General features: G+C 42.0%; 1 protein-coding gene across 1 annotated transcript in view; it reads right to left on the bottom strand.

Moving 5' to 3' along the window:
* The window catches only part of LOC122792203 (tyrosine--tRNA ligase, cytoplasmic-like), a 480,316-nt gene that overhangs the window by 139,393 nt on the left and 313,043 nt on the right, over positions 1 to 27,880 (bottom strand). The window contains exon 10 of the mRNA XM_044059934.1: positions 7,063 to 7,198. Coding sequence (XP_043915869.1) covers positions 7,063 to 7,198 — 136 coding nt within the window. The remainder of the gene's footprint in view (positions 1 to 7,062; positions 7,199 to 27,880) is intronic.

The raw sequence follows: 27,880 nt of genomic DNA, 5'->3' as shown, positions 1-27,880 counted from the left end.
TCAGCAACCTATGGGTTATCGGATCCATATTGGATCCGAGCCAGCAGTTTCCAACAGCTAAGATCCGAGCTCCAAGCTCCTCCCTCCTACCCATAATCCCCTGCCATCCCTGCCTGACCTCAGATCGAGTTTGCCTAAAAGCAACACCTGCAATATCAGAGAAGAGGATCACTTCTATAGACTAACCTGGATACAATCTGTCATGACACATGAATACCATGAACATCCAAGTAGGTTAAGGGGACAGAGGGAGGGACTGTTGCTGCCAAATGAAGTTTACCTACTCAGATGGAACGTTATGGTGAGTACATAACTTCTTAATCTGAAGTAGTTAACTTCATTTGTGCATCAACCTATGGGACAGAGTCCCCAGCTACCTGAATCTTGGGAGGTCCTCATGGAAGGATGTTCCAGAGCACTGCGGAGCCAAAGGATGCTCTCCCTCTGGAGACCAAATCCAACTTATAGTGGTTTATAAAGGTATGAGATGTAGCCCACGTGGCTGCTGAGCAAATGTCATCCAAAGATACTCTAGAACGAAAAGCAGCGGAGGACGAAATAGACCGAGTAGAATGGGCATGGACTCCCTGAGGTGCAGGCCGGCCAGAAGTCTCATAAGCCAGAAGAATACACTGGGAAATCCACCTGGACAATGTGACTTTCGAAACAGGTTTCCCCAGACTAGGTTTAGCAAAGGATACAAACAGCTGGTCTGATTCCCTATGACCAGCTGTCCTGTGTAAATAGAATCGTAGTTGTATGTGTACATCTAAGGAATGCAACTTGTACTCACCCTTATTCTGATAATTGGGAAAGAAGACTGGTAAGTTAATAGACTGGTTGATGTTAGATTCGGATGCAATTTTGGCCAGAAAGGAGGGATTGGTCCTGAGGGATACTCTATCTTTATGGAAGGTCAAGTACGGTGGCTTGGCGCAAAGGGCTTGAAGTTCCAAAACCCTTCTTGCCGAAGTAATGGCAACAAGAAAAGCTGTTTTCCAGGATAAGAATTTGAGATCCACCGAAGCTGCAGGCTCAAAGGGAGAAGTTGTTAAAGCCTGGAGTACCAGCACTAAATCCCAAGGAGGGACTACATCCTTCAACGGGGGTCTTAGTAAGAAGGTGCCTTTTAAGAAGGCCTTGCATAATCTGGACGAGATCAAACGGCCCAGATCATATCTGACATGGTAATGACAGATAGCTGCCAATTGTACCTTGACTGTGGAGGAGCTAGCACATTGGTCAAATAACCCCGACAGAAAGTCTAATATTGCTGGCAACGGAGCTGTGAAGGGGTCTAAGTTCTTGTGCTCTGCCCAGGTAGAAAAACGTTTCCATTTGCTATTATAAACCCTTCTAGTAGACGGCTTGTGAGCAGCTACTAGGATGGCTTTGACCGGGGAAGAGATACTGGGAGTCCTAGCTAACAGTGGAACTGGATCAACCAAGCCATGAGCTTGAGGTTGTTCAGGTTCAGGGCCGGCAGGCCCAATGGGTGAGAGATCAGATCCGGAATGGGATCTAGAATCCAGGGAGGATTCACCAGATGAGACCATAGATATGGGAACCAAGCCTGACGAGGCCAGAATGGGGCAATGAGGATTATTCTGCTTCCTAACCGTCTGGCTTTCTGTAGAATCTTCAGCATCGGGGAAGTGGAGGGTAAGCATAAAGTAGACTGGGTGGCAAAACATGCACCAGAGCGTCTCTTGGAGATTCCCCGGGTGGTGGAATTAGAGCGAAGTAGTTGTTGCACTTTGTGTTTGAGGGAGAGCCGAAAAGATGGCAATGAGGTTGACCCCATTTGGAGAAAATCTGCTTCGCTACTTTGAGATTCAGAGACCACTCGTACGGCGAGAGGATAGTGCCACTCAATCTGTCCGCTAGGATGTTGGACTGTCCCGGAATGTGCATCCCTATGAGAAAACGGTTGGTAGAAATCGCCCATTCCCACACTCTCATGGCCTCTCGACAAAGTGGATAGGACCTGGTTCCCCCTTGTTTGTTGATATACCAGATGACCGACATGTTGTCCGTCTGGATCACAATTGTCCCGATGGGAAGAAGGCTCTGAAGTGCTTGCAACGCTAACAGCACCGCCCTCATCTCTATGACATTGATATGCAGTGAGGTCTCCACATGGTCTCCACATGGTTCCACGTGCCTTGGATGGTCCTGCCCAAACAATGCCCCCCCCCCCACCCGAGGTGAGAGGCGTCCGTGGTCACTGTGGCTAAGGGAGGGGACATAGAAAAGGAGGTCCGGAGACTGAAGCCACCACAAGAGGGCTCTCCTGCAAACCCTGCTGAGAGGAACAGTATGGCTCATGGGTAATGTAGGAAGGACCATTGTTCTTGGAGGGTCCATTGCAGGATTCTCATATTTAGGCGCGCCATGGGCAAGAGGTTGATGGTTGCCAACATTGAGCCTTAAGGCCCACAGGACCAATTCCGCCAGAGGGGCTGGGCAATGAAGAATGGCCTGCACATGAAGTTTTAGAGATTGCAGCTGGTTCGGAGTCAAGAAGGCTATAAGCTGATTTGTGTTCAACCTGGCTCCGATTAAATCTATGACCCGAGTCGGAAGAAGGGAAGATTTTCCCACACTGATCGTGATCCCCAACCGGGGAGCTAGGTGAAGAAAATAATTCCTGGCCATGCAGAGTAGATGCCTTGTGGGGGCGGTCAGGAGCCAGTCATCCAGGTATGGAAAGACCTGAATTCCCTGGAGTCTCAGGTGGGCCGCTACCACAGTTAACACCTTGGTGAACACCCTGGGGGCTGTGGTGAGACCAAAGGGGAGGAACCCTGAATTGGTAATGGCTGGCTCCTAGCCTGAAGCAGAGAAACCTCCTGGACCATCTGTCCATCAAGATGCGGTAGTACGCGTCCTTCAGGTCTATGGAGCACATCCAGTCATTCTCCTGCAAGAGGGGGAGAATGGACTGAAGGGTCACCATCCAGAACTTTTCTTTGGTTACCGCCAGGTTCAAGAGAGAAAGGTCGAGGATTGGTCTTAAGTCCCCCGTCTTTTTTGGCACCAAGAAGAACCTGGAGTAAAAGCCTGATCTGTACTGGTCTAGGGGGACATGCTGGATTGCTCCCTTTCCTAGCAGCTGCTGAATTTCTGCGGCTGCGGCCTCCCTCTGATCGGGTGGAACATCGGGGAAGGATCCGGGTCCGAGAGGGGAATGGAGAAACGGAATCTCGTAGTCTCTGGATATAATCCGAAGCACCCAACGGTCTGTTGTGATGGACTCCCAAGCTGCTAGGTGCCTCGAGAAACGCCCCCCCCCCCCGAATGCCTCCAGAATGGAGCAGTCGGGTAACTCCTCAGGGTTGCTGCGTGGGCTGATCAGAGAAAGGTTCTCTGGACCCAAAGTTTTTCGGGCCCCCTCTGCCTCTAGGGCGGCGTCCACCCTGTCCTCCTCTGCCCCTGAAGGATGGGGGGGGGGGGTCCTGAGCGAAACGGGACTGCTGAGACTTCCGGAACCACATCTTCTTCTGTCCCTTTTGGTTCTTGGAGAAGGACCTCTGGGGAGCAGAGAAGCAGACTCAGACGGCAGACAGCATCTTCCCGTCTTTCTCGCTCTGGACCAAGGTGTTGCGTACGGTCTTGCCAAAGAGGGCAGGCAGAACCATCAAACGGGGTATTAGCGAATGACGCCTTAAAGGGTTCCATGAAATCACAGTGGCGGAGCCATGCCTGTCGCCTTAGGACGACGCCCGCTCCGCTAGCTCTAGCGGCTCCCTCCGTAGCATGGGATAGTAGCCGCATAGAGGTATTGGAAATAGACCTGAGAGTGGCCATTCGGGTAGAGTAAACTTGTTTGTCCTCTGCTGACATGGACTCTGGGGGCGACCCAGCATACTCTTTGATAAGGTCCCGCTGGAGTTGTATTATGTGTGCCATATAGTTCAGCGACCTTACCGAGAAGGTGGCTGAAGCAAACACCCGCTTCCCCAAGCGGTCCATCGCCCGAGACTCCTTGTCAGGAGGATGGACCGTGGGACTCTCCTGGGCTAGTTCCCTTTTAGTGGCAGCCGCCACCAACATGGCATCTACGGGGGACCCCTTCCTCCAATGTGACCTGTCCGAGGGGAGGCTAAGAATTCTGTCCAGCCTCTTGGGAACGGGCTCCACAGTGTCTGGCTCTTTCCATGCCCTGGTAATGATCAGGTCTACCAGGGGGTCGGCTGGAGGGGACACCCAAGAGGTAGATGGGCCTGCTTCAAATGCCTCCAGAAATATGGACTTGTCCGAGGTAGGCTTTGGGGCAGACCACCCCCCCTAATCCTGAGCATCTCCATGAGGTCTCCAAATGAGACGTCTTCGGGGGGTGATTTTGGGGAGCCTTTCCCTTCCTCCAAGTCCGTGTCCTCTGTAAGGACTCAGGGGAGTCCAAGTGCCTCCTTTTTAACTTGCGTTTTTTGAGGGACTTCCTTGGGGGGGGCTGTCTGAGGAGGCCTCACTAACCACATCCTGTTCCAACAAGGGAAAGATCTGGGACGTAAAAGCAGGCTGTCCCTGGGGCTGGGTGACAGAAGTCGGGCCCATCTGAGAGGGAGTGCAGGGTGGGGCCGTAGCTAGGGCCGGGGGCCTGGAGTCCCTCAACAGAACCCTCTCCACCACGTCGAAAGCCGAAGGAGAGCTGCTCTCCCTAGGATCAGAGAGCAGACCCTCCCTTGGATCCAACGTGCGGAATCGAGACGGCGCCGAGATGATTGGATCCGAAGGGGCAGCATGCTCCGACCTGGACGGAGCCGAAGGCATACTAACCGTCTCGGATCCGAAGCTCAGCTCCGAGAGCTCAGATCCGCAGAAAAGGGACCCAACAGACTCGAGGGTGCCATCGGCGCCGAAGCACTCGACTATCAGCGCCGACAGTCCCCTGGCTCCAACATTAGTCGGCTCCGAAGACCCCGAACCCAGGAAGCGGGTCAGGGAAGGAGCAATCGGGACAAAACAGGGGGTCGAGCTCCCCCCCCGAAGGCGGGGGACACAGCAGCACTCCCATCTGCAGCTAGGCCTGGGGGAACCTTCGCATCATCTGGTCCAAGTCTGCATCAGTTAAACTTCTTGTGGACCTAGAAGAGGCCACCGAGGCGGGATGGGAGTGCCGCCTCGATGACCTCGAAGGTGACTGGGCCTCCTCCTCCTCCGGCCTCGGCGAGAAGTAGGGTGAACGGAGCCGGGAAGGAGACTGCTCGGAGGTCTCGGGTGGAGAAGCCTGCTTAGCTGCCGGAGCAAATGCAGAGGCGTCGGCCCACCGCTTGTGATGCTTCTCTCTTCTGGCTTCCCTATCCTCTTGGCCCAAGGTGGGAGGTTGAGTCCCGGCCAAGGGAAGGGAAGTAGCAGAAGGCGCTGCCTCAGCCACGGCAGGAGCCACGGGGGGACCGGAGCCGAGTCCGGGGGCAGAAGTCCCGCCAGAATTAGCTACGACCTCCGGTCCTTGAGAGCCCTGGGGTTGAACGCTGCACAAATAGCGCAGCCAGATGACAGGTGTTCAACCCCAAGGCATAAAACGCACAGAGTGTGGCCATCCGCTGGGGAGAGCTTATGGCCACACTCGGTACATTTAGAAAAAAAAATGTTTTGGGGGCCTCTGCCATGGTAAACTAAAAACACACTCACTAGGCCCCAAAACCACACACACCCTAACGCTCTCACAAAAAGGGGGGGGGGGTAATACGAAAAAAAGGGAATCCAATGACTACTTTAAGGTAACTATCCTAAAACACACACTCAACAACTTCACACACAAACTTTAGCTAAATCTAAAAAAAGAAGGATTTTTCTCACAGAAAAATTGCTCTCTAAGGCCTGGAAGCTCGAGATCAAGCTGCTGGTATAACCGTGGCAAACTAGATCTGAGGTCAGGCAGGGATGGCAGGGGATTATGGGTAGGGGGGAGGAGCTCGGATCTCAGCTGTTGGAAACTGCCTGCTCGGATCTGATAACCCATAGGTTGATGCACAAATGAAGTTAACTACTTCAGATTTTTAGTTTGCCAATTTCTGATGGTATGGTACTGTAAAGAGTTTACTGTAAACTTATGACTAATGGTGGCGCTTCTTTTCTCCCATCATTTCTCACGTTCATTCTAGGCACATTGTTGGAAGTTGTACTTTTCATTTACATCTGCCCCAGGTCACTTCTGTGCAACTGCTGTGTTGCAATACTTAGTTCACTGTGCAACAGCAAAGTCCCCGTTAAACATATGATATTTTATGTTTTTTCTGTGCACTGTGAAAGCCTTTTTATGTTTTTTCAGCTTCTGATAAGGCAAGTTCCTATTTGTATTTTTTGACAATGTGTTTGATTAGCAGTGCATCTTTGGTAAACTAATCAATAAAATAATCAAACAGCAGCTGGAAATTTATTAAAACTTTATTACTATCCTCCAGTGTTTTAATAAATTTCCAATAACTATTTTTTAGCTTTATTAATTTGTTTTTGAACATGTGCTTTGCATCTTTGATAAATTGCCTATGTTTAGTTAGGTTAGTGACTGGTTTGTCTGGTTATTTATTTAAAAGAAGCAGTGCCTCCACTAAACATTTTCAGATTCCACATGAATGGTTTAGTTTCCAGAAGCTTTCTATTGTACTAGGTTTGGAATGGTTAGTGTATTTTTACATATGAATTTACACAAACTCATCAACCTCAAGTGTGCTTGCATGTCACATGCATTTAACTTCTAGAGTTTTAACTCGCATAGTGACTTCTGGAGGACTACAATTACTTAACTTGACAAAAGGGAACCATCTTATTCACCTTTTTCCATTTCAGACATCTGCACCACATAATACCTGGATGTCTACCACTTAATGTAGTACTAATTCGTATTGCTTTGCATATTTAGACATCAGTGTGGTATCACAAGACTCTTCTGGGAAGAAAAAATAATCAAGCTGACCAAACCATTAGAGAACTTGCCTCCAAAGTCCAATAAAAAAATGAAAGCATTCTTAAATCTAGTTTGTAAACAACGCACTAAACTAAAAGGCATCCTTCAAACAGTATGGTATCACAGATGTTCATTGTTTATTTTCTACTCACTTTGTTTGGCTAGCTCAGGGTAAGCTTCCCGGGTCAGTTTCTTCAACTCAGGTGTATCAAACTTCTTTCTAACTGGGTCCAGCAATCGGTTTAAGTCTGTTTCTACAGAGCTCTTCAGGTCCCCTGGGTGGACTTGCTGCAGAAATAACATGAGAAGATGCTATCAATCTAATCGTAAAGGAAAGATACATGGCATTCATGTGAAAGCCATTGGGGAACCAATAGTCTGGGTAAAGACTAGCTTTGACTTATACTGATAAGTTAGATTGCACTAAGTCTAAAACTTGGTACTGTTAACAAATTAAGCTTCTTTTAGTTTGCAATGCTGAAAATAGTTAACAGTGGCTATGACTTTAGTACCTATGTGTAAAGTAAGAGGACACAAAAGAATGCTTACCTTCAATAAGTACACCCTTGAGGCGTACATTTATGTAGGGTACTTAACAGTACCAACTAAGCTTTTTCAGCAAGTTCCTAACAGGCAGAATTATGCAAAAGCAACTGGTAGGACCTGCTTAGTGAATGCTTCCCAATGTCCAATAGGACCACCTTGGGGAACCTATATTAGTATATAAAGGCACTCTATTTTTCCTCCAGTTCTTTTTCATGAGAGAGCAGATGACCAGAGTTTTCTTACTTTTCTTTTGTAGTGAAGAAATGACTCCACTGAGAAATAACAAAATGCATCACAGTTAGGAATGATCTGAGTAACAAATGTCCAAGTCACGCTGCAATAGAATAATATTAAATTCTTTAGCATAACAAGCGTGAACCTACATCTGCTACACTTAATAGTCCAGAAGATCCATTATTAGGACTACTTAACCAACATGACAGAAACAATCTTACCATATCAGCAAACCTAAAATGTGGACCCCTTCTTGCTCAGTCACAGGCAGATTACACCTTCCTACACATAAGAATTTGGTATAATTTTTTTTAGTGTTCCACCATTTATGGACAGTCACACCCCTGGGATGATGCATGCCATTAAATCACACATCAGTGACAAACAAGCTTGTCCCTTCTGACTGCCAGTTCATCCTTCTCTCTAGCACTTCTATACACCTTAAGAAATAGCAATTAGAATTTGCATTCCCACTGTTACCTAATAATAAATTAAAATAAATACCTTCCCTACTTCCAGTGATTCCCACTGCCAAAACTAGAAACTAGCTAGGAAGCACAGCCTCCACAAGATAGGAGGTATTCCTGACTTATCAAGGATAATCTTCAAATTAATTATGAAAAATGCAGTCTTACCAGTGGCACAGAGAGAGATAAAGCCTCGACTATGACCCATGTGCCCAGAGCTTGATTACTGGCTTTGGCACTTGACTGTACAGGCACAGATGGGAAGCATGCCTGTTGTAGGGAGGAAGTACTAAGGTCTCTCTGGGGAACTGTGGCACAGACCAGGAGGTCAGACAGGAGATGTCAGGGTTGGGGGAAGTTGGAAAACAAGGTATGGGCCACCCTATGGGTTTAGGATGATGCACACTCAGGCTACTGCCCTTTCTCATCCAGCCTAACAATAATATCAGCATGCAGAGGCAGGGCTTAGAGATATCGGAGAGCAAGCTGCAGTACAATGGCACCTCTCTTGGTCCTGTTCCACTCGAAGCCTTGTGCTACACACCCCTTAGAACCTGCATACAAGGACTGGGACACCCCCTCTCCTCCCAAACCATGGGTACAGATTCTCCTAGTAGGAAAACCATCCTTGTATTAGTCACAACAGAGGGATGCTAGGGTTTGGGGAACGAACAAAATAAATTATTGGGGTGTGAGCAATAAAGGAAACCTGAAGTCAGTGGCAGTAGGTCAAAAAGATAATTAAATTATGTAGAGGTTTCTCTCTGATGGATCCTAAGCTGGGATGAATCCTAAGAAGTAGATCTCTTCCTGTGCACGAGCAGCAGGAGCAGGATGTGAACCCAGGCCCAGCCTGTCTGCAGAGCCCTGAGCATTGTCTAAAGTAAAGCCCAACTACTGCACTGCAGTTCAGAAATCTGGAAAGCAGTCTCTAACCAAAGAGGGGAGGTGGATCCCCCTGAGGTCATGAAAGGGGACAACTGGAGTCTCATGGAAGGCTTTGTTTTATCATTTTCTATCAATTTTCTCTCCTGGCCTCTCCATAGAGCCATTCTCTTGTACTGGTAAGAGCCCACTAGCTTATTAGCTTCCCAAGGGTGAGGATCAATTAAAACCAGAAGCAAGACGGTCATTTAGGAGGGGAAATTGAGTTGTGTACTTTATGCCCTTCTTCTACTACTACGCATGCCCAGAACGGGATCAAGGAATATGTTCACAATTAGAGACAGATCCAGCACTAGGCAACCTAAGCAGCTGCCAATAGCCCTCTGGCTGGGGGGGGGGGGGGGTGGTAACACAGCCAACAACATTAATTTATTTAAAAAAAAAAAAGTAAAAGTTTTATTACTTTTTTCCTTGTCTTTCTGTGTTGAGTCTGCATCTTAGTGCTTTCACAAAGTGGACACACAAGCAGAGTGCAACATGCAAGAAACAATACTGTAGCAGGCTTATCGGTTTAACTTGCGGCAGCATATTCAGAGGAACTTAGAGCAACCTTATTGATTTTAACTTGCCCACATGCGACAATCTTACAGCAGCGGTTTTTTTTTTTTTTTTTGTACAGAAACTTGGAGCAGCATTGTGAATACTGGGAGGCTCAGGCTCAAACCTCATACCTTGGTTATAGGAGACAACAGCCTTATAGATTCATATATTAGTACTAGGCCAACTGCCCTGATGAGCCATTTTAAGCCTAGCCAGTGATCCAAGATAAGAATCAAAACCTGTATCCTGTGTGTGTATATGAGGTGAATCCGTTAACCATTATGCCAAAACCACTCCATTTAATTATATATACCAACTAACACATCCTTTGGTTACAGTTACGTTATGAAATAGATACATTTTTACCAGTTCATAGTTTGTTTCACTGCTTAATTGAAAACAAATGTTCCAAACTAAAACAAAATTAAAATGCACTATAATAAATGTTGCTGTTTTTTTAACAAGAAATGCATTAAATCAGGAAGGTGAATCAAATGTGTACATTTATGCATGCACCTAAAAATGTATGCAGAGAGGTCCCATGGTTTGAAAACAGCCCAGAGACCAAGGTACATTTAATCTGCCACCGGCTTGGTGTACTTTCAACGAATATGAGCTTCAATACATTTTCAATAAATGAAAACTTCAGTGCATTTTCAAAAACTGTGAGCTTCAAGGGAAGAAAGTTAACTGCTGCTTACGTTGAGTCTGTTTTCAACGAGCAGCTGTTTGTTTAGCAGCCATCAGAATTTTTGTTATAAAATTTAAAAGCAGTGTTAGCAGTGCAACAGGTAGAAGACTTGCCTTTGACGCAGAAGGCTGTGGGTTGTACTCCTATATCACATAGATAGATGGACTGCTGACAGTATGGGGAGTGGCTGCACTCCTGAGTGTGTCATCCTTTAGACAAAATGTTAAACCGAGGCACCATCTACCAGCGCTGATGGCAGATGCTGTGACAGTTCTCAGACGCCCTGGCCAAATTTCCCCTAATAGTATAAATACCACCAGGGTTCTCCCCAGAAAAGAGGCTACTAGCTTAATTGGACTAACCTGGTTAACAAAGGATAAATAAATTAAAAGTTTTAAATTAAACAAACATGTCTGTCCTTCCTTTCAAAAGTACAGAAAAAAATAGTATGCAAGTTCACAGTTTTGAACACTGTTTACAGTAAATGGGGGAAGAGAGACGAGTAATGGGACACCAAAATTGCTGGGAAGGGTGGCGGGGTAGGGCCCTGGTCCAGTATCCTGCCTAGGGTCCCATTTGACCATAATTCATCTCTGCAATTGGCATTGTGACTTATCAACATCTCCAAGTACAATGTAATCAAGGCCCAGCCTCCATCGTGCAAGTCCCATCACTCTACCAGAAATTCAACCAGGGAAGTATGCACTGGCACAAACTCCCTGCACACCCCCCACAGACACAGAGGCAAGGTGGCTCTGCCCTTTCCTACCCCATCTGTCTTTTCTAGCATCCCAGAAAAGGGCGCAGATTTTCATCTTTTTGAAAATCGTCATCCACTGAAGACTGCGAAGGAAGGCTACAAACTAGGAAAGCCACTGCACTCCCCCAAATGTGAGGATGAAAAACAGGTCCAGACAGTCAGGCCACCATGCGGTACATAAAAAAGGGAAAGACTCCTGCCTAAGGGAATAACAGGAATGTCTGAGACCAGAGCTTCCTTGTAGGAATCAGGATCCCCACATAACAAGAAAACAGAGGACAAAGAATCCCTCCTGGGGAAAAGAAAGTTATCTGAAAGGAAGGATGCCTGAGTTTTTAAAACTAAGATATGACCTAGTCCTTCTGCCAGAAGTCAATAACGGGGAATGCCCATGACTTGTGAAGAACTAAGCCCCAGTTAGGAGCCTCTAGCCATGACCAGGACTGAGAGGGTACAACCAAAATTCACATCTCCTTGAAGAAATGAACCTGCTAATGGAGGCTTTTGATAAAGCACTGGCCTAGATCTAGAACTATTTGAAAATAACAAATGGCACCACCATGTCCACTTTAGATGGGGCCATAAGGCTTTAATTGACTAGGATAAATCTTGCAAAGCCAACCCCCCCCCCTTGGGCCAAGATCAGAAAAAGGAGCAATGAATCCAAGAGGCATGGGATAATCATAGGAAAGACTCAATCCCCCCACTCAAATATGAGTGGTAACCATTCATCTATTCTAACCAAGCAAGGAAATGTTGTGGAGACATTTCCATAGGGAATGAGGGACAGGCATGGAGAAGGGCCAAACCTCTCCTGGGAAATACAACTACTTACCCATCCCCAACACTAGACAAATGTCCTACTTCTCTGGAGCCAGGGAATTTAGGGCCTCCAAGCTTCCCAGAGAGAGAAGGCTCCTTAGCTGAAGGAGTCCTGCCTGATGGAGAGGGACCCCAAAGACACAAGGAATGAGAGAGGGTTTTAACAAAGGTCCTTCTGCTTAACTCTTCAACAAGGCCTCCCCTGCAAGGGCAGAGATAGATGAAGTCCTACCCACAGAGACCCCACTAGGCTATGGAAGGGGGCACAGAAGGCAAGACTTTCCTCAGGATTAGTCTAAGATGAGAAGAAATGCTGATACCTGACCCCATACAAGGGCCACTACACTCCTCTTCTACTTGGGAAGAGTAAGAAAACAAGGGGAGTGGGGAAGACATTGCTCCCTCTTAAATGGAAGAGGGCTGAATCCAAACCAGGGAGACAATATACAATAGTCACAGTTCCTGGCTGAACAACCTGCTTCTATCAAAGGAGGTACAAAGGATAAGTAGAGGAAAGGAGACCCTTGAGCTCACGCTTTCCTGTCTAGAATGATGTCAACCAAACCCACCTGTTCAGGCACAATGTAGTGTCTACCATGCATCCAAAAAAGCAGAAGAACAGGTAAGAATGCCCCTCTCATTTACTTTTTCACTACATGCATAATGTTAATGAGTTCACCCTTTCCCTTCCTGCTACAGTCAATTCCAAGTAATAAGAGTCCCATAAACAAGTCCCATAAAAGGCACATGAAAGTTGAAACAGACTGCATTCTTGACTCCAGCCCCAATATCTCAAATCTCCAAACTACTACACATGAACCATCTATATATAAATCATGCACAAATCAAACCTGGACCTTTACAACAACAGAGCTAGGAAGTGCATCTCCATCACCCTTGACATAGTCAACTCCAAGTAATAAAGTGATTCCAGAAAAGCAGGAGCAGAGAGACTGAACTGTAATGTTCTTAGACTCCACCCTTGTGTAAAAATACTTACCAAAGTCTCACACAACTAATGTTGAACCAAATATAACTTCCATGCAGGACTCTGAAAGTTGTAACTTTTTAACTTTACAGTAGTGAGCGCTAGTCCAGTCTATTAAGACCTACTCAAGCTTCAAGCTTGGTGGGGAGAGTGTGACTGAGGTGCATGACTTACCAAACTGAAGATGACATGACCATTAAAAGGAGAAATTCCTTTACTGGGTCTAGTGAAGAAATTCAAATTAGGTCACTATAGGTAAAAGTCTCTTGCACAGGACTCCAGCTCCCACCAACTGTAAAACAAATCTAAATGTGATTTAAATGGCAGACCCTGGCATGTTCTCATCCTGAGCCTCCTCTTCAAACACAGCCTGATAGTCTACACAGGCTCAAGGGAAGCTGACTGAAGATGAAACCATGAACAGAAGTGCCCTCAATCCATGACTGCATAACTCCCATGATCAGCCTGGGTGGCAACGTACCGACACAATCAGGCATATAAAGATGGAATGAACATTCAGGGCTATGCCATCTTTTAACTTCAACTTTTCATTTCAGTGCTTTAAAAACTAAAGCAATAGTAATAATTAAGTTATTAAACACACAGACCAATTCAGCCAAGCTGGATGTCAGGAGTGTTGTTTTCCCAAACCTCAAAACCCCTTAATTTTCAAACTGGAACAGGATTAAGCTCTGTTGATTGAGAATGATCCCAGGGAATATGAGACCTTGCCAGTACTCATACCTGAAGCTCAGAGAATGTGATCTACATGTTGGGAAGGAGGGACCCTGCAATTAAGGCCATGACAAGCCTCCTTCCTCTACTCAATAACTAAAATCAGTAATCATTTCTGGCTATGAAATTAAAACTGGATGTGAATGCAGAAAAACTAGCAGATGACAGTAACAGCAGAAAACTGAAATAGGCAAGCGGGAATAAATGCACTTATGTGGTTGAATCATAATGTTATCACATGCACCACAGGTGCATAGCTAACCCTTAGCCAACTTTAGAATGGTAGAAGGGGATTATACATCCTAAAATCCATCAAAGAGGGCCCTCAAAGTTAGATACAATAATTAAGTTCTTATTATGTAATCTGAACTATCAAACTGACCAGCAGCAGCCATCAAGGGCCCTCCCCTTGATAACTCCTGTGCATGGGTTTGAGCCTTTCTACTAGTCAAAATTTGGCATCTAAAAAAAAATCTTCCAGATTATCACCTTCTTTTCTTAATTTCCATACTTCCACAGGAATACCATAAATCTGGAGACGTCCCTGAAGACACATTATACATCACCATTTTTATCTTCTCTCCTCCTACCTTAACTATTATTTTTTAAAACATTTATTAAATTATCACTTAAGACACAGGCAAACATTATTCATCACATATATTATTTATACAGTTATCATCAATTCTACATTACATAAACTGATCAATTCCTGCCTCACTTAAACCTCCCTCCTTCAAAACATTATTCTGCATGCATCGTCACTACAATTTCCATTTTCCTATGCAATTTGCTCCTACCTTTTTCTAAAGATCCCACTTACAGTTCTTTTACATCTATTACTATAATCAATATTTCAAAAAATAGTCGGTTTAGACTTTGATTTCCATTTTCTAGTAACTGCCTTTTTTGGCAGCCACCAGAATTAACAGTTAAAAGGTCTTAGTATGTATAAGTAATTCAAATCCTGTAGCCCTGCTCAAAAAATAAGTTCCTTAGTTACACCCATTTGCTCACCCAATATGTCTGACAGAGTACTCTGTAGGGAAGTTTTAAACTGTGCCAACTCGTTACACTCCTAAAACATGTGTTCTCAGTTACCCCCTTTCTTACCCATCACATCTCCAACATTTGCCATCTACCTGAAGAAAAATTATTTGGAATCTACTCTGGGTATTAAAAAAAAAAAAAACTATGTAAACACTTCCAGGCAAAAATCCTAAATCATCTATACTGTTGCATATCTGGGATGCATATATGAGTTTTCTTGTGAATTGCTTATCCAATCTATCTTCAATTGTTTTCTTGTGAATTGCTTATCCAATCTATCTTCTTAATCTTTTCCAACCTCCTCTGATTGATTCCTATAGTTATTGTGCAATATTTTATATGCCCTATCAATTATCCCTTTATCAGCAGCTTCTGTTCTAGATGCAATTAAAACTCTACCAGAGCTGGTCTTTCACTTAGGATTCTCCTGTGCCTTTCTCTTTGCCGATCATCTGACATAAATCTCCGATAGGGAAGGCAGTCTGTAGCAGTCCAAATGCCTTCTTGGCCTCTTCCCACTCTATTACCTTTCCTTTTCTGGTTATTTGCTCCCAATACATTTCTTCCTTTCCCACTTTTTTCCAGTAAATTCCATCCCTTTCTTGCCTATTCTCTGTACTCCTAATTGCAGTTATCCCTATCGGCAAAATCTACTTTTTCCATTCTCATGCTGGCTTAGCTCTTAGAACACTTTCTGCTATATGGCTGTTATTCTCCTTAAGGATTTGAATCCAAAATCCCACTCACTTTTATTTCTTAAAATTTTCCCATGCTTCATCATCATGTCCACTCTGAATTACAGCTTTCAGCTTGGGTTATATATATGATCCTTAGATATGTAACTCTAAAACATCTCTTCAACTCAGGTAACCTTAACCCACCTAGTTCTATTGGAAGGCTCAATATATCCCACTTGACCCTTGCCCTTTTCCCCCCTCAGATAACATCCTTCAACTCTTAGGTTCATGGTTCATAGGTGTTTACTAGGCTAATGACTACAAGGGCCTTTTTAAGGTTAGCCATGCATCCCAAATCTCTGACAAGTTCTTGTACCCTTGATAAGTGTAAGCAGGGGTTTGGTAAATGAAACATTTACAATCAGGGGCCTAGAAGATGAACCATTTACAGGTTGCCCGTGTCCATTAGAGACACGGGTTCCAAACCAGGGATGAATTTCCTGTTCCCCGTCCAATTGCCCAAGTTACACTTGAACTGGGTTAGGGAGAATTCTGCTTTACATGGATGGGGAGCCTGTTCCAGAGACTGGGTAGTCTCCGGGATATATATTTGTCTCTCGAGCAGGTCCTATTTATATCACAGGCAAGGTTTAAGTCTTTAGAATGGGTAATTCTGGTGCTGTTTGTTTTGCTGATATGCAGAAGGTCCAGCTGAGTGGGGTCTGACAATGCTCTGTATGCCAGGCATAGATCTTCCCTCAACAGCTTGTAGGAGACAGAATACAGGGATAGGGACTTGTGATGGTCTGCATAGCACATTTTACTTACGCTCTGTATTCACTTAGTGAGGAACCTCTGCGGACGTTCCATTTGTTGGATATGTCTGGTTAGGTACATACTAAAGGGAGAATTGTACTCCGTGATAGGTCTGATGAATGCTGAATACAGTAGAAAAATGACTTCCTTGGACCTACATGCCATTCCTTTGTTTATAAGTTGTGCAGTATAGAAAGATCGCCTCACTACTATAGACAAATGATGGCAAAGGCTAGATTACTGTCTGTGTGTGTCCCCAAGTCCCTGACTACTGGGTCAGCTCTAAGGGGTATGTCAGTATGATAGTTGCCAGGGGTGGATGACTTCCCAAAGGATACTATTATGCATTTTGTGACATTTAGTTTTAGTTCATGGCTTTGACACCAGTGGTTTGCCTGCGTCAGCCCTTCTTGGAGAACATTTGTGTTGGTGTGGGATTCAATGACAGCTCCTAATTTACAACCATCTGCAAATTTAGTTAGCCAGAGACCATTGACATTGGCCTTGACTTCAGAGAAGCAATTGCCAAAAAGGAGAGGCCCAAGCACTGATCCCCATTGGACTCCACTTGTAACTGGCCTCTCCATAGAGGTGGACTCCCCTATTTGAACTTCCTGGATCCTGTCTGTAAGCCAGCTGGATATCCACCAAGTGATATAAGGGTTTGTACCTGACCTCTTGAGTAAGTCAACAATGCCAGAGTAGGGTACTGTATCAAATGCCTTGGCCGGGTCAAGGTAGGCAGTGTGAACTATTTTGCCCTTATCCATTGCTTCGGTGACCTTCTCAATGAAGTCCACAAGGGTGAGTAGGCATGACCTGCCCTTGATGAAACCAAACTGGGTTAGGTCCAGTGTCTGGAGGTTTACTATATAATTACTCATGATTTCCATGATAATTCTTTCCATGGCTTTGCATATAAGGCTAGTGAGACTTATGGTTCTATAGTTTCCAAGGTCCATAGACAGCCCACCTTTGTGGAGAGGGATGACTGTTGCTGTTCTCCATTCTTGAGGCACAAAACCTGTTAGAAGGCAAAAGTTAAACAGCAATTCCAGAGGGCCCAATAGGTCAAGTTTCATGCTATTTAAAAGGCATCTTGGGATACTGTCTGGGCCCACTGATGCAATGTTCTTGGCCTTAGAGAGAGCATTAAGGACCTGTTCCCTAGTGATAGCAGGGGGAGTTATATTTAATGGTATTTCCTGAGGGAAGGTTGAGGGGGAGAGGGGGATAAAGTTGAAGCTGAATTTGTTGGTCAGTATATTTGCTATATATTCTGGTTAGTATAGGTGGCTCCATTTACAATGAGCTCTGCACATAACTCTGTACAGCCTTTGAGGTCAGGGACATAGTTAAAGAATGCTTTGCGGTGGTCCTTGGCCTGGGAGGCCACATTTACCTCAAATTTGGCTTTGGTAGACCATTTGTCCTCTGAGTTGTTTGATGAGAATGCTTTTATCCTGCTGGGTGCTTCACCTCAAACTTTTTGCCATGATTTTCTTCCTTCTGTTATACAACCTATTGATTTTCTGATTCCATCAGGGTGTTTTTTTTTTTTTTTGAGTTAGTTCTGTACTTCTTCCTGGTGGGTACAGCTGCCTCTACGCAGCTGTTAACATGCTTATATAGAGTTTCTGTGACAGTTCTGCAAAGGCAGCAGTGTTCTCAGGGTTTATGGGGGCTTTAAATTTTGCCAGGTTATCACTTAATAGCAGGAAGTTAGCCTTAGAATAGTTCCTGAATATTCCTTATTAATTACAGCCTAGAATTTCTCCTCTGGCTGATAAAAATGCCTGACCTGTATATAAAAGTAAACAGACTAAAAACATTTCACTGTTTATATCTTGCTATCCATAACCAAGAGTTTCCATTTTCTCAGTTATTTATTTATTATTTGTTTACAGGGTGTGTCCGGCTGGGCCAATGGCCCATTTTCAGCAGAGGCCCGGGGAGAAAAGCTCCAACGAACAAAAACTAACACAAATATATAAAAATTAACAAAAAGTATAAGAAATTACAAAATAGTAACAATAGAAGTAAATATATAAAAATATTGCAAACAAATGACAGTTACGATAGCAAGAATATGTTTAGGTGTAAACATTTAGTTGGGTTTAATAAGACATTTAAACAACAATTGCAACAATGTAGAAAAACGGGAAGCTGTATAATTATAAACATTTGGTAAACCATTTTTATGTAAAAATGAGGGTACATATAAGATTAGAAAGAAGCATGAACGTTTTAGGAATTACTGGCTGAGTGTAGGGCTAAAGGAAGTGTTGGAGGTGACTAGTAAAAGGGATAGAATTATTAACTGATATGGAGTTGACATGAAATGTCAGCCTGGTTTGCTATAGGAGCACGGCCAATTGTTGCTGAGGTGTTCCTTTAGTACTTGTTTAAAGCTGGCTGAGATAGTAGAGGTATGGATTGTTTGTGAAAAGCTAGTCCACAGTTTGGATATTTGATGAGAGAAAAGGGAGTCATTGAAGCTATTAGTAGATTTTGTTACTTTTGGTAGGTTCTTGTTGGAGGACCTTAGTGCTCTTGGGCAGGAGTAAGTTTCAACTAGGTGTTTGAGAACAGGGCAGTTAGTGAGGATGTGGAGGACAGAATGAGAAAATGTTAGCTGGTTCAGAGTAAGAATGTTAGGAAGGTCAAGCCATTTTAGCTGGAGCAGGGCAGTACAGTGGGTGGGATTTGAATGGGAAGTTAGAAGTAAATTTAGCGATTTTATTGTAACAGGATTCAAATTTATTTAAATCCATTTTTCTTAGGTTTATGAAGAGTGGTGAGGCATAGAGTAAGGGCTATGGCCTTTCTGGTGGAGTCAGTAAGGTAAGGTTTAATTCTGTTGAGAGAGCCTAATTTGATATGTACTTTCTTGATTGTGGTAGCTAGGTGTTTGTCAAACCTGAGATGGTTGTCAATAATAACTCCTAGGAGTTTGGTGTGGGTGACAGGTTCAATGAAGAAGTGATGGTAAAATGGGATAGAGAGTGTCAAATGGTTTGTTATTGGTAAAGAGCATAAGTTTCGTTTTACTGGGATTTAGGATGAGTGGACAGTAAGGTAGTTTCAAACTCAGTGAAACTGTTTTGAGCTATTTGTTGTAGGTCTGGTAGAGAAGGAGCTGAGCACATAAGGGTGGAATCATCAGCATATTGTACAATGGTAGCATTTTTGGTTGCAGAGGAAAGTTTATTTGTGAAGATCGAGAAAAGTAGTGGCCGAAGTATAAATCCTTGAGGAACACCAATAGAAACAGGTAGGAGAGACGACAGCTGGTTGTGCCATTTTACGGCTTGTTGACAGTCTGACAAGTAGCTATGAAAGCACGACAAAGTGGAGTAGAATAAGTTTAGGGAAGCCAGTTCATTCAGGAGTTTCTGATGGGAGACAGTGTCAAAGGCTTTTAACATGTCTAAGAAGAGACGTGGAGGCCAGAATTTCTAAAGTGGTTAATAGTATTTGAGAAACTGACAATTGCAGTAGTAGTGATGTGCTTGGGCTTAAAGCCATGCTCCGAAAGTGATAGCAGGAGATTGTTACCTAGTAAATATTGGAGTACTTGAGTGTGTATGCACTTTTCCAGCATTTTTGCACAAGGGGAAAGTATGGCAATAGGTCCATAATTGTTAAGTTCAGTGGATGAGCCTCCTTTATGAAGAGGAATGATGTGGGAGATTTTCCATAGTTTGGGGACATATTGTTCTTTGTTGGACCTACTGACTAGAATAGAGATGGGCGTATCTATGCCTCAGCAGCTAATCTGAGGAATTGATTTGGGAGTTGGGTCTGTAGCCAGGGATGAGGGTTTAAGTTTGTAAAGTAGTTTTTTAATGGTATTTGTTGGTATGGATTCCAATGAGAAAGAGTTTAGGTTGTCTTTGGAGTGTATAGGAATTGTGAGAGTTGTCAGAGACATTTTTTTTACAAGAGATAGAATGGAATTTATAAAGTATGAGTTAAACTGGGATGCTAGTGTATCAGTGGTACTATTGGTAGTGGAGTTGGTTTATATCCTGGTTTTAGAAGATTATTGATAGATTGCCAAAACTTACAAGGATTGTTATAGTGCTTATTTTGCATAGTTGTATAGTATGCTTTTTTTATAATTTCTGATGTATTTTCATTTTTTGTTTCCAGATACTGGAACCACATTTTTATATTATCTTTTATTTATAGTCACTTGCCACATATCCTTAGTTGCCATAACAGAATCCTTTTTAATCCATACTCCTAAATACTTCAATTTATTGTATCCCCATAAATACGGGTACAGCTGAACCAATTCATGTGCGGGTACACAGTTTACAGCTATAGCCTTTGTTTTCTATTCATCAATTTTATATCCCCAAAAAACTTGAAACTGCACTAAAATGTTCCACGAGACATCCTTTTCTGGTTTTATCAAGTACAAAATAATACTGTCTGCAAATAAAGCCAACTTTCCTTGATTACCAGACCAATTACATCCTTGAATTTCTGAGTCCCTTATTTTCTTTGAATGTCTCTAAATATAACAAAGAGGAAGCATCTTATCAGAGATGAACTCCTCCCAATTTGATTCTAATCATTCCTATATCTTCCTAATTAATCTTATTGTATCAGGGAATGCAAATGCTTCTATTGCCCTACTCATAAAATCCCTGCTTACTCTGTCAAATGTTTTATCTGTATCAAGATCATCAACAGCAGCTGTATTTTCTTGCACTCTACTTCTCTTAGGATCATCATTGTTCTATTAATGTTGTCAAATGTTTGCTTTCCCATTTCGGCAACGCCTTTGCCATTCTTTTAGCTATTATAGGCAAACACTTTATAATTATGGTTTAAAACTGAAATGGGCCTGTATGAAGCTGGGTATGATGGGTCTTTACTGTCTTTAGGTATTACAGTCACCACAGCTTTCTTCCAGGATGTTAGTACCTCTTTTTAAAGTACTGTTAAACAAAGCCTTCCATATCTTTATCACTTTCTTCCATCCTAGCTTCAAACTTCCACAGGAATACCATCTACTCCTGGAGAATTTCTGCAGTTTCACCATTTTCATCTCTTCTCCTCCTATCATAACTGTTAATTGTTGAGCATTATCTACCTCTAACCATGGCATACTTAAGTCTTGTAAAAGCATTTCCATTTATGTTCTCTTAATTCAACATTTCTTCGCTTTATATGAACTTTCATAACATTTCCAAAATATCTCTAATACTTCTACAGGATCTCTGGTTATTCTTTATTTTTATAGGCTCCCTAAGTTTGGCAATAAACCTTCCTCCTTTCTGTTGCCTAAGTTGCTGTATTAAAAGTTTTGTGCTCCGGAGTTACCATCAAAAACAGTTGCTTATCAGCAATATATCTAAACTCATGTATTTTATCCAGCTACTCCTTTTTTTTCTCTTTAGCACTGCAGTTGTGCCGCTTCTTGTTCTGTGAGATTTTGCTTATTCTGTTAATACTTTGTCAGTTCCTCTAATTAATTCTTACTACTTCATAACCATACTTCTTTTTCTTTTACTTCTAAGCCTATCTTAAACTCCACTTTTATTTTATTCCACTCAACAGCTATACGTTCTGAAGAAATTTTCCAAACAACTCAAATACTTTCCACTAGCCATTCCTTAAATTCCTCTCTTAACAGGTAAACAGGGAAGTGCAGTGCCAGTGTCTTATTTTTACTTCATTACCCTGTATTTTTATCACAGTTACTTGTGCATGAGCTGAAATAATTACTGGATATGCGCTGAAGCTTTCAATCAATCCACTTGTTCTTGTGAAATATAATTTGTATCTAGCTGAACCCAGTTATTGCAACCTTAGTGAATAATATGTAAATTATCTTCTAGTTCCTGCTGCTGAACTGACATCTTCCATACCAAACATTTTCATAATATTTTTCAGTAATCTACCTGCTTTTCTTAAATTTTCTGTTCTATTTCCCCAGATGGCATCCTTACCTTTGCAAATCAAGTTACAGTCCACAACTATAAGTAATATTCCCTGTTAAAAGCAGATTTATCACAATATTTTCTTAGGCTAGCAGTTTTAGGTGGAATATAAATACATGACAGGGTAATCATCCTCCCTTGCCACTAGCCCCTTACTATCTCAAATCCATAGAGCTCATCTAGCAATTAGTATAACTACTTCCCCTTTACCTTTGTCCCCGATATTCTGCTAAATATCCACCCTGAAATCCTCTTTATTAAATTCACATGCTCACTTCTTTCCAAATGTTTTCTGTATCACTGCTATTTGCACTCTGCATTTCTTAATATAATTCTGTACTCTTACCTTTATGTCTATACCTGTGAGGCCCATTCACAATCAAAAGTAATATGGATAATGTTACTGAATTGTTTTTAACAATTTTCTCTTACTTTGTGACCATCACTGTGAGGTGAGCACAACTGCATTGAGCTCCATTCAGATTCTAACTTGGAGAGATTTAATGAAGTTGGCCACTAGGCAGGAACACACTCTACTAATTGTACAAGTTCCTTATTCTCTCTGTATACAAAGAGGTGAGCTCCAGAGTCTAAGGTTAAAACTATTCCAAAACAAACCTTTAGTTCAGTTCCAATTCCCTTAGCTCTACTCATCCTTAAAGAGCTTGCTAGCAACATTTGGTTTCTGTAAGTTTCCTGGCTCCTGATTGTTTTTTTTTGTTTTCTATTTGGAATCCCTCCTGCTGGGGTTGCTCTGCCCACTTCAGTCACCCTTTGGGCTCACTCCGCTCTGCTACCCTGCCCCATATCCCACCCACCCCCAGTGCTTCTACTCTTGAGCACTAGGCAGACACTCCCTTACTCTATCCATCAAATTAGACACACTTCCTGTTATCCTGTTTCCTACTTCTAGACCTATACCATGCTCGTGCTTCACTTATCACTTCTTACTACACTCATATTACCATCTCACCTCACTACTTATCACAACACATTCCAGACGCCCACTTTTCATCACACCACAAACCCACCTCACCATACTACTCTACGTACATATCTCACCATCAGTCCTACACTTGTCAATATTACTAGCCTCCAATATTTTCCATTTAAATTAATACCTACTAAAGATGGTCACTATAATCCGCAGTTATTCAACAATGAACTTATCAAATGACTGAAACTACTTAGCAACATTGCCTCTAGGCTACTGCTTACTGGTGACATCCACCCAAACCCTGGACCACTCTCAGATAACACCAACCCCATCTAATCACTCTAGTCTCAACACCCCCACACATCCAATCCTAAACAGAAAAAAATCAGATCTATTTCAATGAACATTAATATTAGAAGTATAGCCAACAAATTGGACATCTTCCATGCCACTCTAGCTACATAATCCCCAGACATAGTCAGAATCACTGAAACATGGTTAAAACCAAGTACAAAAGATAATGAAATACTACTCCCAGGTTACTCCATACTAAGGGTGGATAGACTCAACAAAAGAGGAGGTGAAGTTGCTGTGCTCTTTAAAGACCAGCTCACTTTAACTTTCCCTGAATGCAAAACCCCACAACTGGACAGTACAGAAATCATCTATAACACACTAACCATAAATTCATGAAAAACACAATATAATTGTCTGCTACCCCACCTGGAAATAATGTCCCAGTTATAGAATGTCTATTGCACTGGGCAAGTAGTATCCTTAATCAGGAGACATTCATACTGGGTGATTTTAATTTAGACTGGTTTGCATGCGATACAGATCACCCCATCCATCACATAAATTTGCATGTTTTACACAAACTATTCAAGAACCTACCTGAATAGATAAAGCTAGTAAAAAACAATCTACCTTGGATTGCATATTATTAAATAACTCCTATCACTCATTCCAATCAGGTTGCGTTCCTGATGGTCTGAGTGACCACCTACCCACATTTCTTATACGACAACATATATTTCCACCAAAACCTACTATGTTTAAACAACTCAGAAAAAAACATAAATTTAATCTCAACAACTTCCTAGCTAACCTACAAAGATGCAACTGGACTCCACTCAAATACCTTGACCTAGATGATGCAGTGAACCACTTTAATAAATCTTTCTTAGACATATTAAATGCACATGCCCCTGTTAGAACCATCAGAGTAAAATCAAACTATGCCCCCTGGCTAAGCAGAGACACTAGGGCCCTTCTGAAAACTAGAGATAAAGCCTGGGAACTATGGCACAAGACTAACACAATAGTTTCTAAACAACAGTATCAAGAACTTAGAAATAAGGCAAAAAAACAAAACAGGACAAAATACATTTATATCATATAATTCAAAACTCACATCAAAGAAACCCTCAAAAATTCTGGCCAGCTATAAACTCAATCCTTCACCCAGGAAAATCTACTACATCAACGCCAAACATCCACAACAATTCTGATAGCATAGCTACCATTTTTTAACAAACATTTTACTGAATCTATAATTGCCCTTTCCAAACAGCAAACTCCTACTCCTGATACCAAACCAGCTAAGTCTACAACTAGCAATGCCTCATTCTTTTTCTCCCCAGTTCCTACAGCCACTATAAAGAAACTACTACAGAACCTAAAACCTACTACACTTGCCATAGATAACTTTCCCAGTGAATACCTCAAAATTGCAGCTGTATCTATAGCCTTCCCAGTATTAATCATTATAAATAGATCCATTCTCGAAAACAAGGTCCCTCAACTGTGGAAAATTTCCCATGTAATCCCACTTCATAAAGGGGGACCTTCCACAGAACTGATGAACTATTGGCCAACTGCTATTCTTTCACCTCTTTCTAAGCTACTCGAAAGGTGTATTCATCTCCAGGTCATGAAATTCTTACTAATAACATTCTCGCAAACACTCATCACATAGTACCACTACAGCTCTCTTATCCTTCACTAATACCATAAACCATCACAGGAATAACAGCAACTTTGTATGTGTTATCTTTCTAGACCTATAAAAAGTTTTTTGATATGGTCTCCAATTCCAAACTAATAGATGTACTAACTGAACTATCCTTCTTACCAACTGCCACAGCTTGGTTTAGTAACTATTTATCTGGCCATCAACAATAAGTTCTATGGAAGGGTGACCTATCTCCACACCTTCCTTTATCCATTGGTGCCCCCCAAGGATCTATCTTAGGCCCTCTCCTTTTCTCCCTCTTTACTAATAATCTACACACAGCTATTCCACATGGTTCTATAATACAATATGCAGATGATTCAACACTTATATGTGCTGCCACTTCTCTATCAACTCTTCATTCTCAAACACAGAAATATTTCACTTCTGTTGAAACATTGTTAGCCAATGCCCATCTAATCCTCAATCCAAACAAAACTAAATTACTCTTTCAACCTAACAAGACATCTATCTCATGCCCAACATTTAACATAATAGCCAAAGACAGCACTGTGATCTCCCAGACAACCCATACAAAGCTTCTTGGAGTGGAAATCGACAATACCCTAACATTTGATTTGCATGTCTCCCTAACTATAAAAAAAAGTCCATAAGAAACTTGGAAGTCTATATAGGCATAAAACGTTCCTGACCACAATGGCCAAAATTACATTAGCACAAACCCATCTGCTTTCCATGCTACTATATGCCTCTCCAATTTTAACTAATCTAAGGAAAACTGACTTATCTAAGCTAGAAGCATGTTATAATAAAATTGCTAAGTTTGCATCTGACTGCCCTTATAGAACATCATTGTACAGCTTTAAAGATACTAGAACTGGCTTGAGCTTCCCAACATTATTCTTTACAATCAACTCTCTCTAACTCACAAAACTGTAACACAACCAACTAGAACCCCTGCAGTACAAAATCTCATCCTCCCTTACAGTTCCAGCAGACCAGTTTGCTCTAACAAGAACTTACTCACTGTCTCCAAGGCCAATAACACTGCAGGAGAATCTTTATTTTCCAACTATATATCTCATATATGGAGCTCCCTTCCCTCAATCTCATCCACTAACCACTTTTAAGCCATCACTTAAAGCTAATTAAAAAAATAAGTGGCTATGTTCCTGTACTAACCCCTCATAAGTGCTCTGATACATCACAGTATACACAAAACATATCTAACCTTACATCTTGACATAAGTCATACCTACAAATAGTACTAGCTATGTTCAAAGTCTAAGTTTTGTTGTCTGTTCTTATGTATATTACATTTTGTTTACTTTATACTTTTTGATTATTGTAATGTGTGCATGAAACCTTACTGTTACTCATGGAGCTTTTCTCCCTGGGCCTCTGATGAAAAAGGGCCCGTGTCCAGTCATACTTTCCCGGTAAACAAATGTTAGACAAATAAATAAATAAATAAAAAATAAATAAATAGTGTAGCCATTATGATAAGAAGTCATCACTCCCATCCATCATATCTGGGAGCTTTTTAAAATGTCTATTTCCAGCATTTGTGGTACATGCACCCACTAATTTTTGCCAGGTTGATCCTCTATACAGTTGTTTCTAGCCATCTCCATTTGAACCTATGTCACATTTCACAAGATTTTTTTTGTTTTAATGAAAAATCTCAAAAAAACAAATAAAACAAAAAAAAAACTAAATAACCTATTACTTAAAACAAACACACAAATAATGAAGTTTAAGCTCCCCCCACCCTCATAGGAATAACGGTCCCAAATCAACAGCTGCTTCCACAGGCATTACTCAACATAAAATTAAGATTATCCATGCTAACGCAGGCTACAGCCTGTGCTCCTACTTGCACTAATAGCGGTCTCTGTTCTTGTCTTATCTTTAATCACCCTCCCAGAAGTGGAAAAATAGCTTGAATGCCATCAGAAAACATTAACTTTTAGCCTTAAGAAAAACTGCACTGGTTATCTTTAAATGAAACTAAAATGTACACTGTTCTAGTAAATGCACTGAAGTGCTTAGGTACCAAAAAAGTTGCAATCTCTTATTCACTTCCAATAATTTCCAAGTTTATTTTTTTTACTAAGCTGCTTGTCCATGCACCTTTTAATTTAATTTTTTTCTCAGAAAACAATGTCCACAGCTATCAAAATGTACTGACTGGACCTGCAGTCCGCTTATCTCCATAGAACCATATGAACAGAATGTACTGCTGCCCCAATATGTAGGTTTCTCAACTAACACTGTACATTTATTTGTTGAAGGAAAACTTTTCATTACATTTACAGTGTTCTTATTTTCTTAAAAAAATACTTACACAAGAAATTTGTTACGAGATCAAGTCAAAAGCATTAATTCAGACATTCACCTATGATGTAAAAGGAAAGGAAAACATCTAATTCTGCATATATTACATTCAGTGAACTTTTACACCCCATCATCCGCCCAACAGCCCAAGATTACAACCTACTAACTTAAGCATGCTTTTGCCTCACCTTTCTTCTCTTTTTACATTGTAATGCCTACATTTTTTAACACTAAAAAAGAAAAAGTACTTGTTTACTTCAGTATTGTTATCGCATACAGCAATCACAAAACGCTTTACTAATTAAGATGCAATTTATATCATGAAATGATTTATATAAATATTAAGAACAAAAATTGTTTTACTTACAGTTATTTTTCCTTTTAGTGTCCTTCCATACATTAATGACATGAAGTAGGGTACAAGTCTTTCAGTCCCCTATAAGTTTAATAAAAGCAACTTAAGTCCAGTCTTTCTCAGCCACTTCTTTTGTAA

This window comes from Protopterus annectens, chromosome 1.part2 (genome assembly GCF_019279795.1).
Source record: "Protopterus annectens isolate FY-2018-M chromosome 1.part2, PAN1.0, whole genome shotgun sequence".
In the NCBI taxonomy this organism is placed as follows: domain Eukaryota; kingdom Metazoa; phylum Chordata; order Ceratodontiformes; family Protopteridae; genus Protopterus; species Protopterus annectens.
The sequence above is the reverse complement of the archived record's forward strand: the minus strand, read 5'-3'. Positions and strand labels throughout refer to the sequence as shown.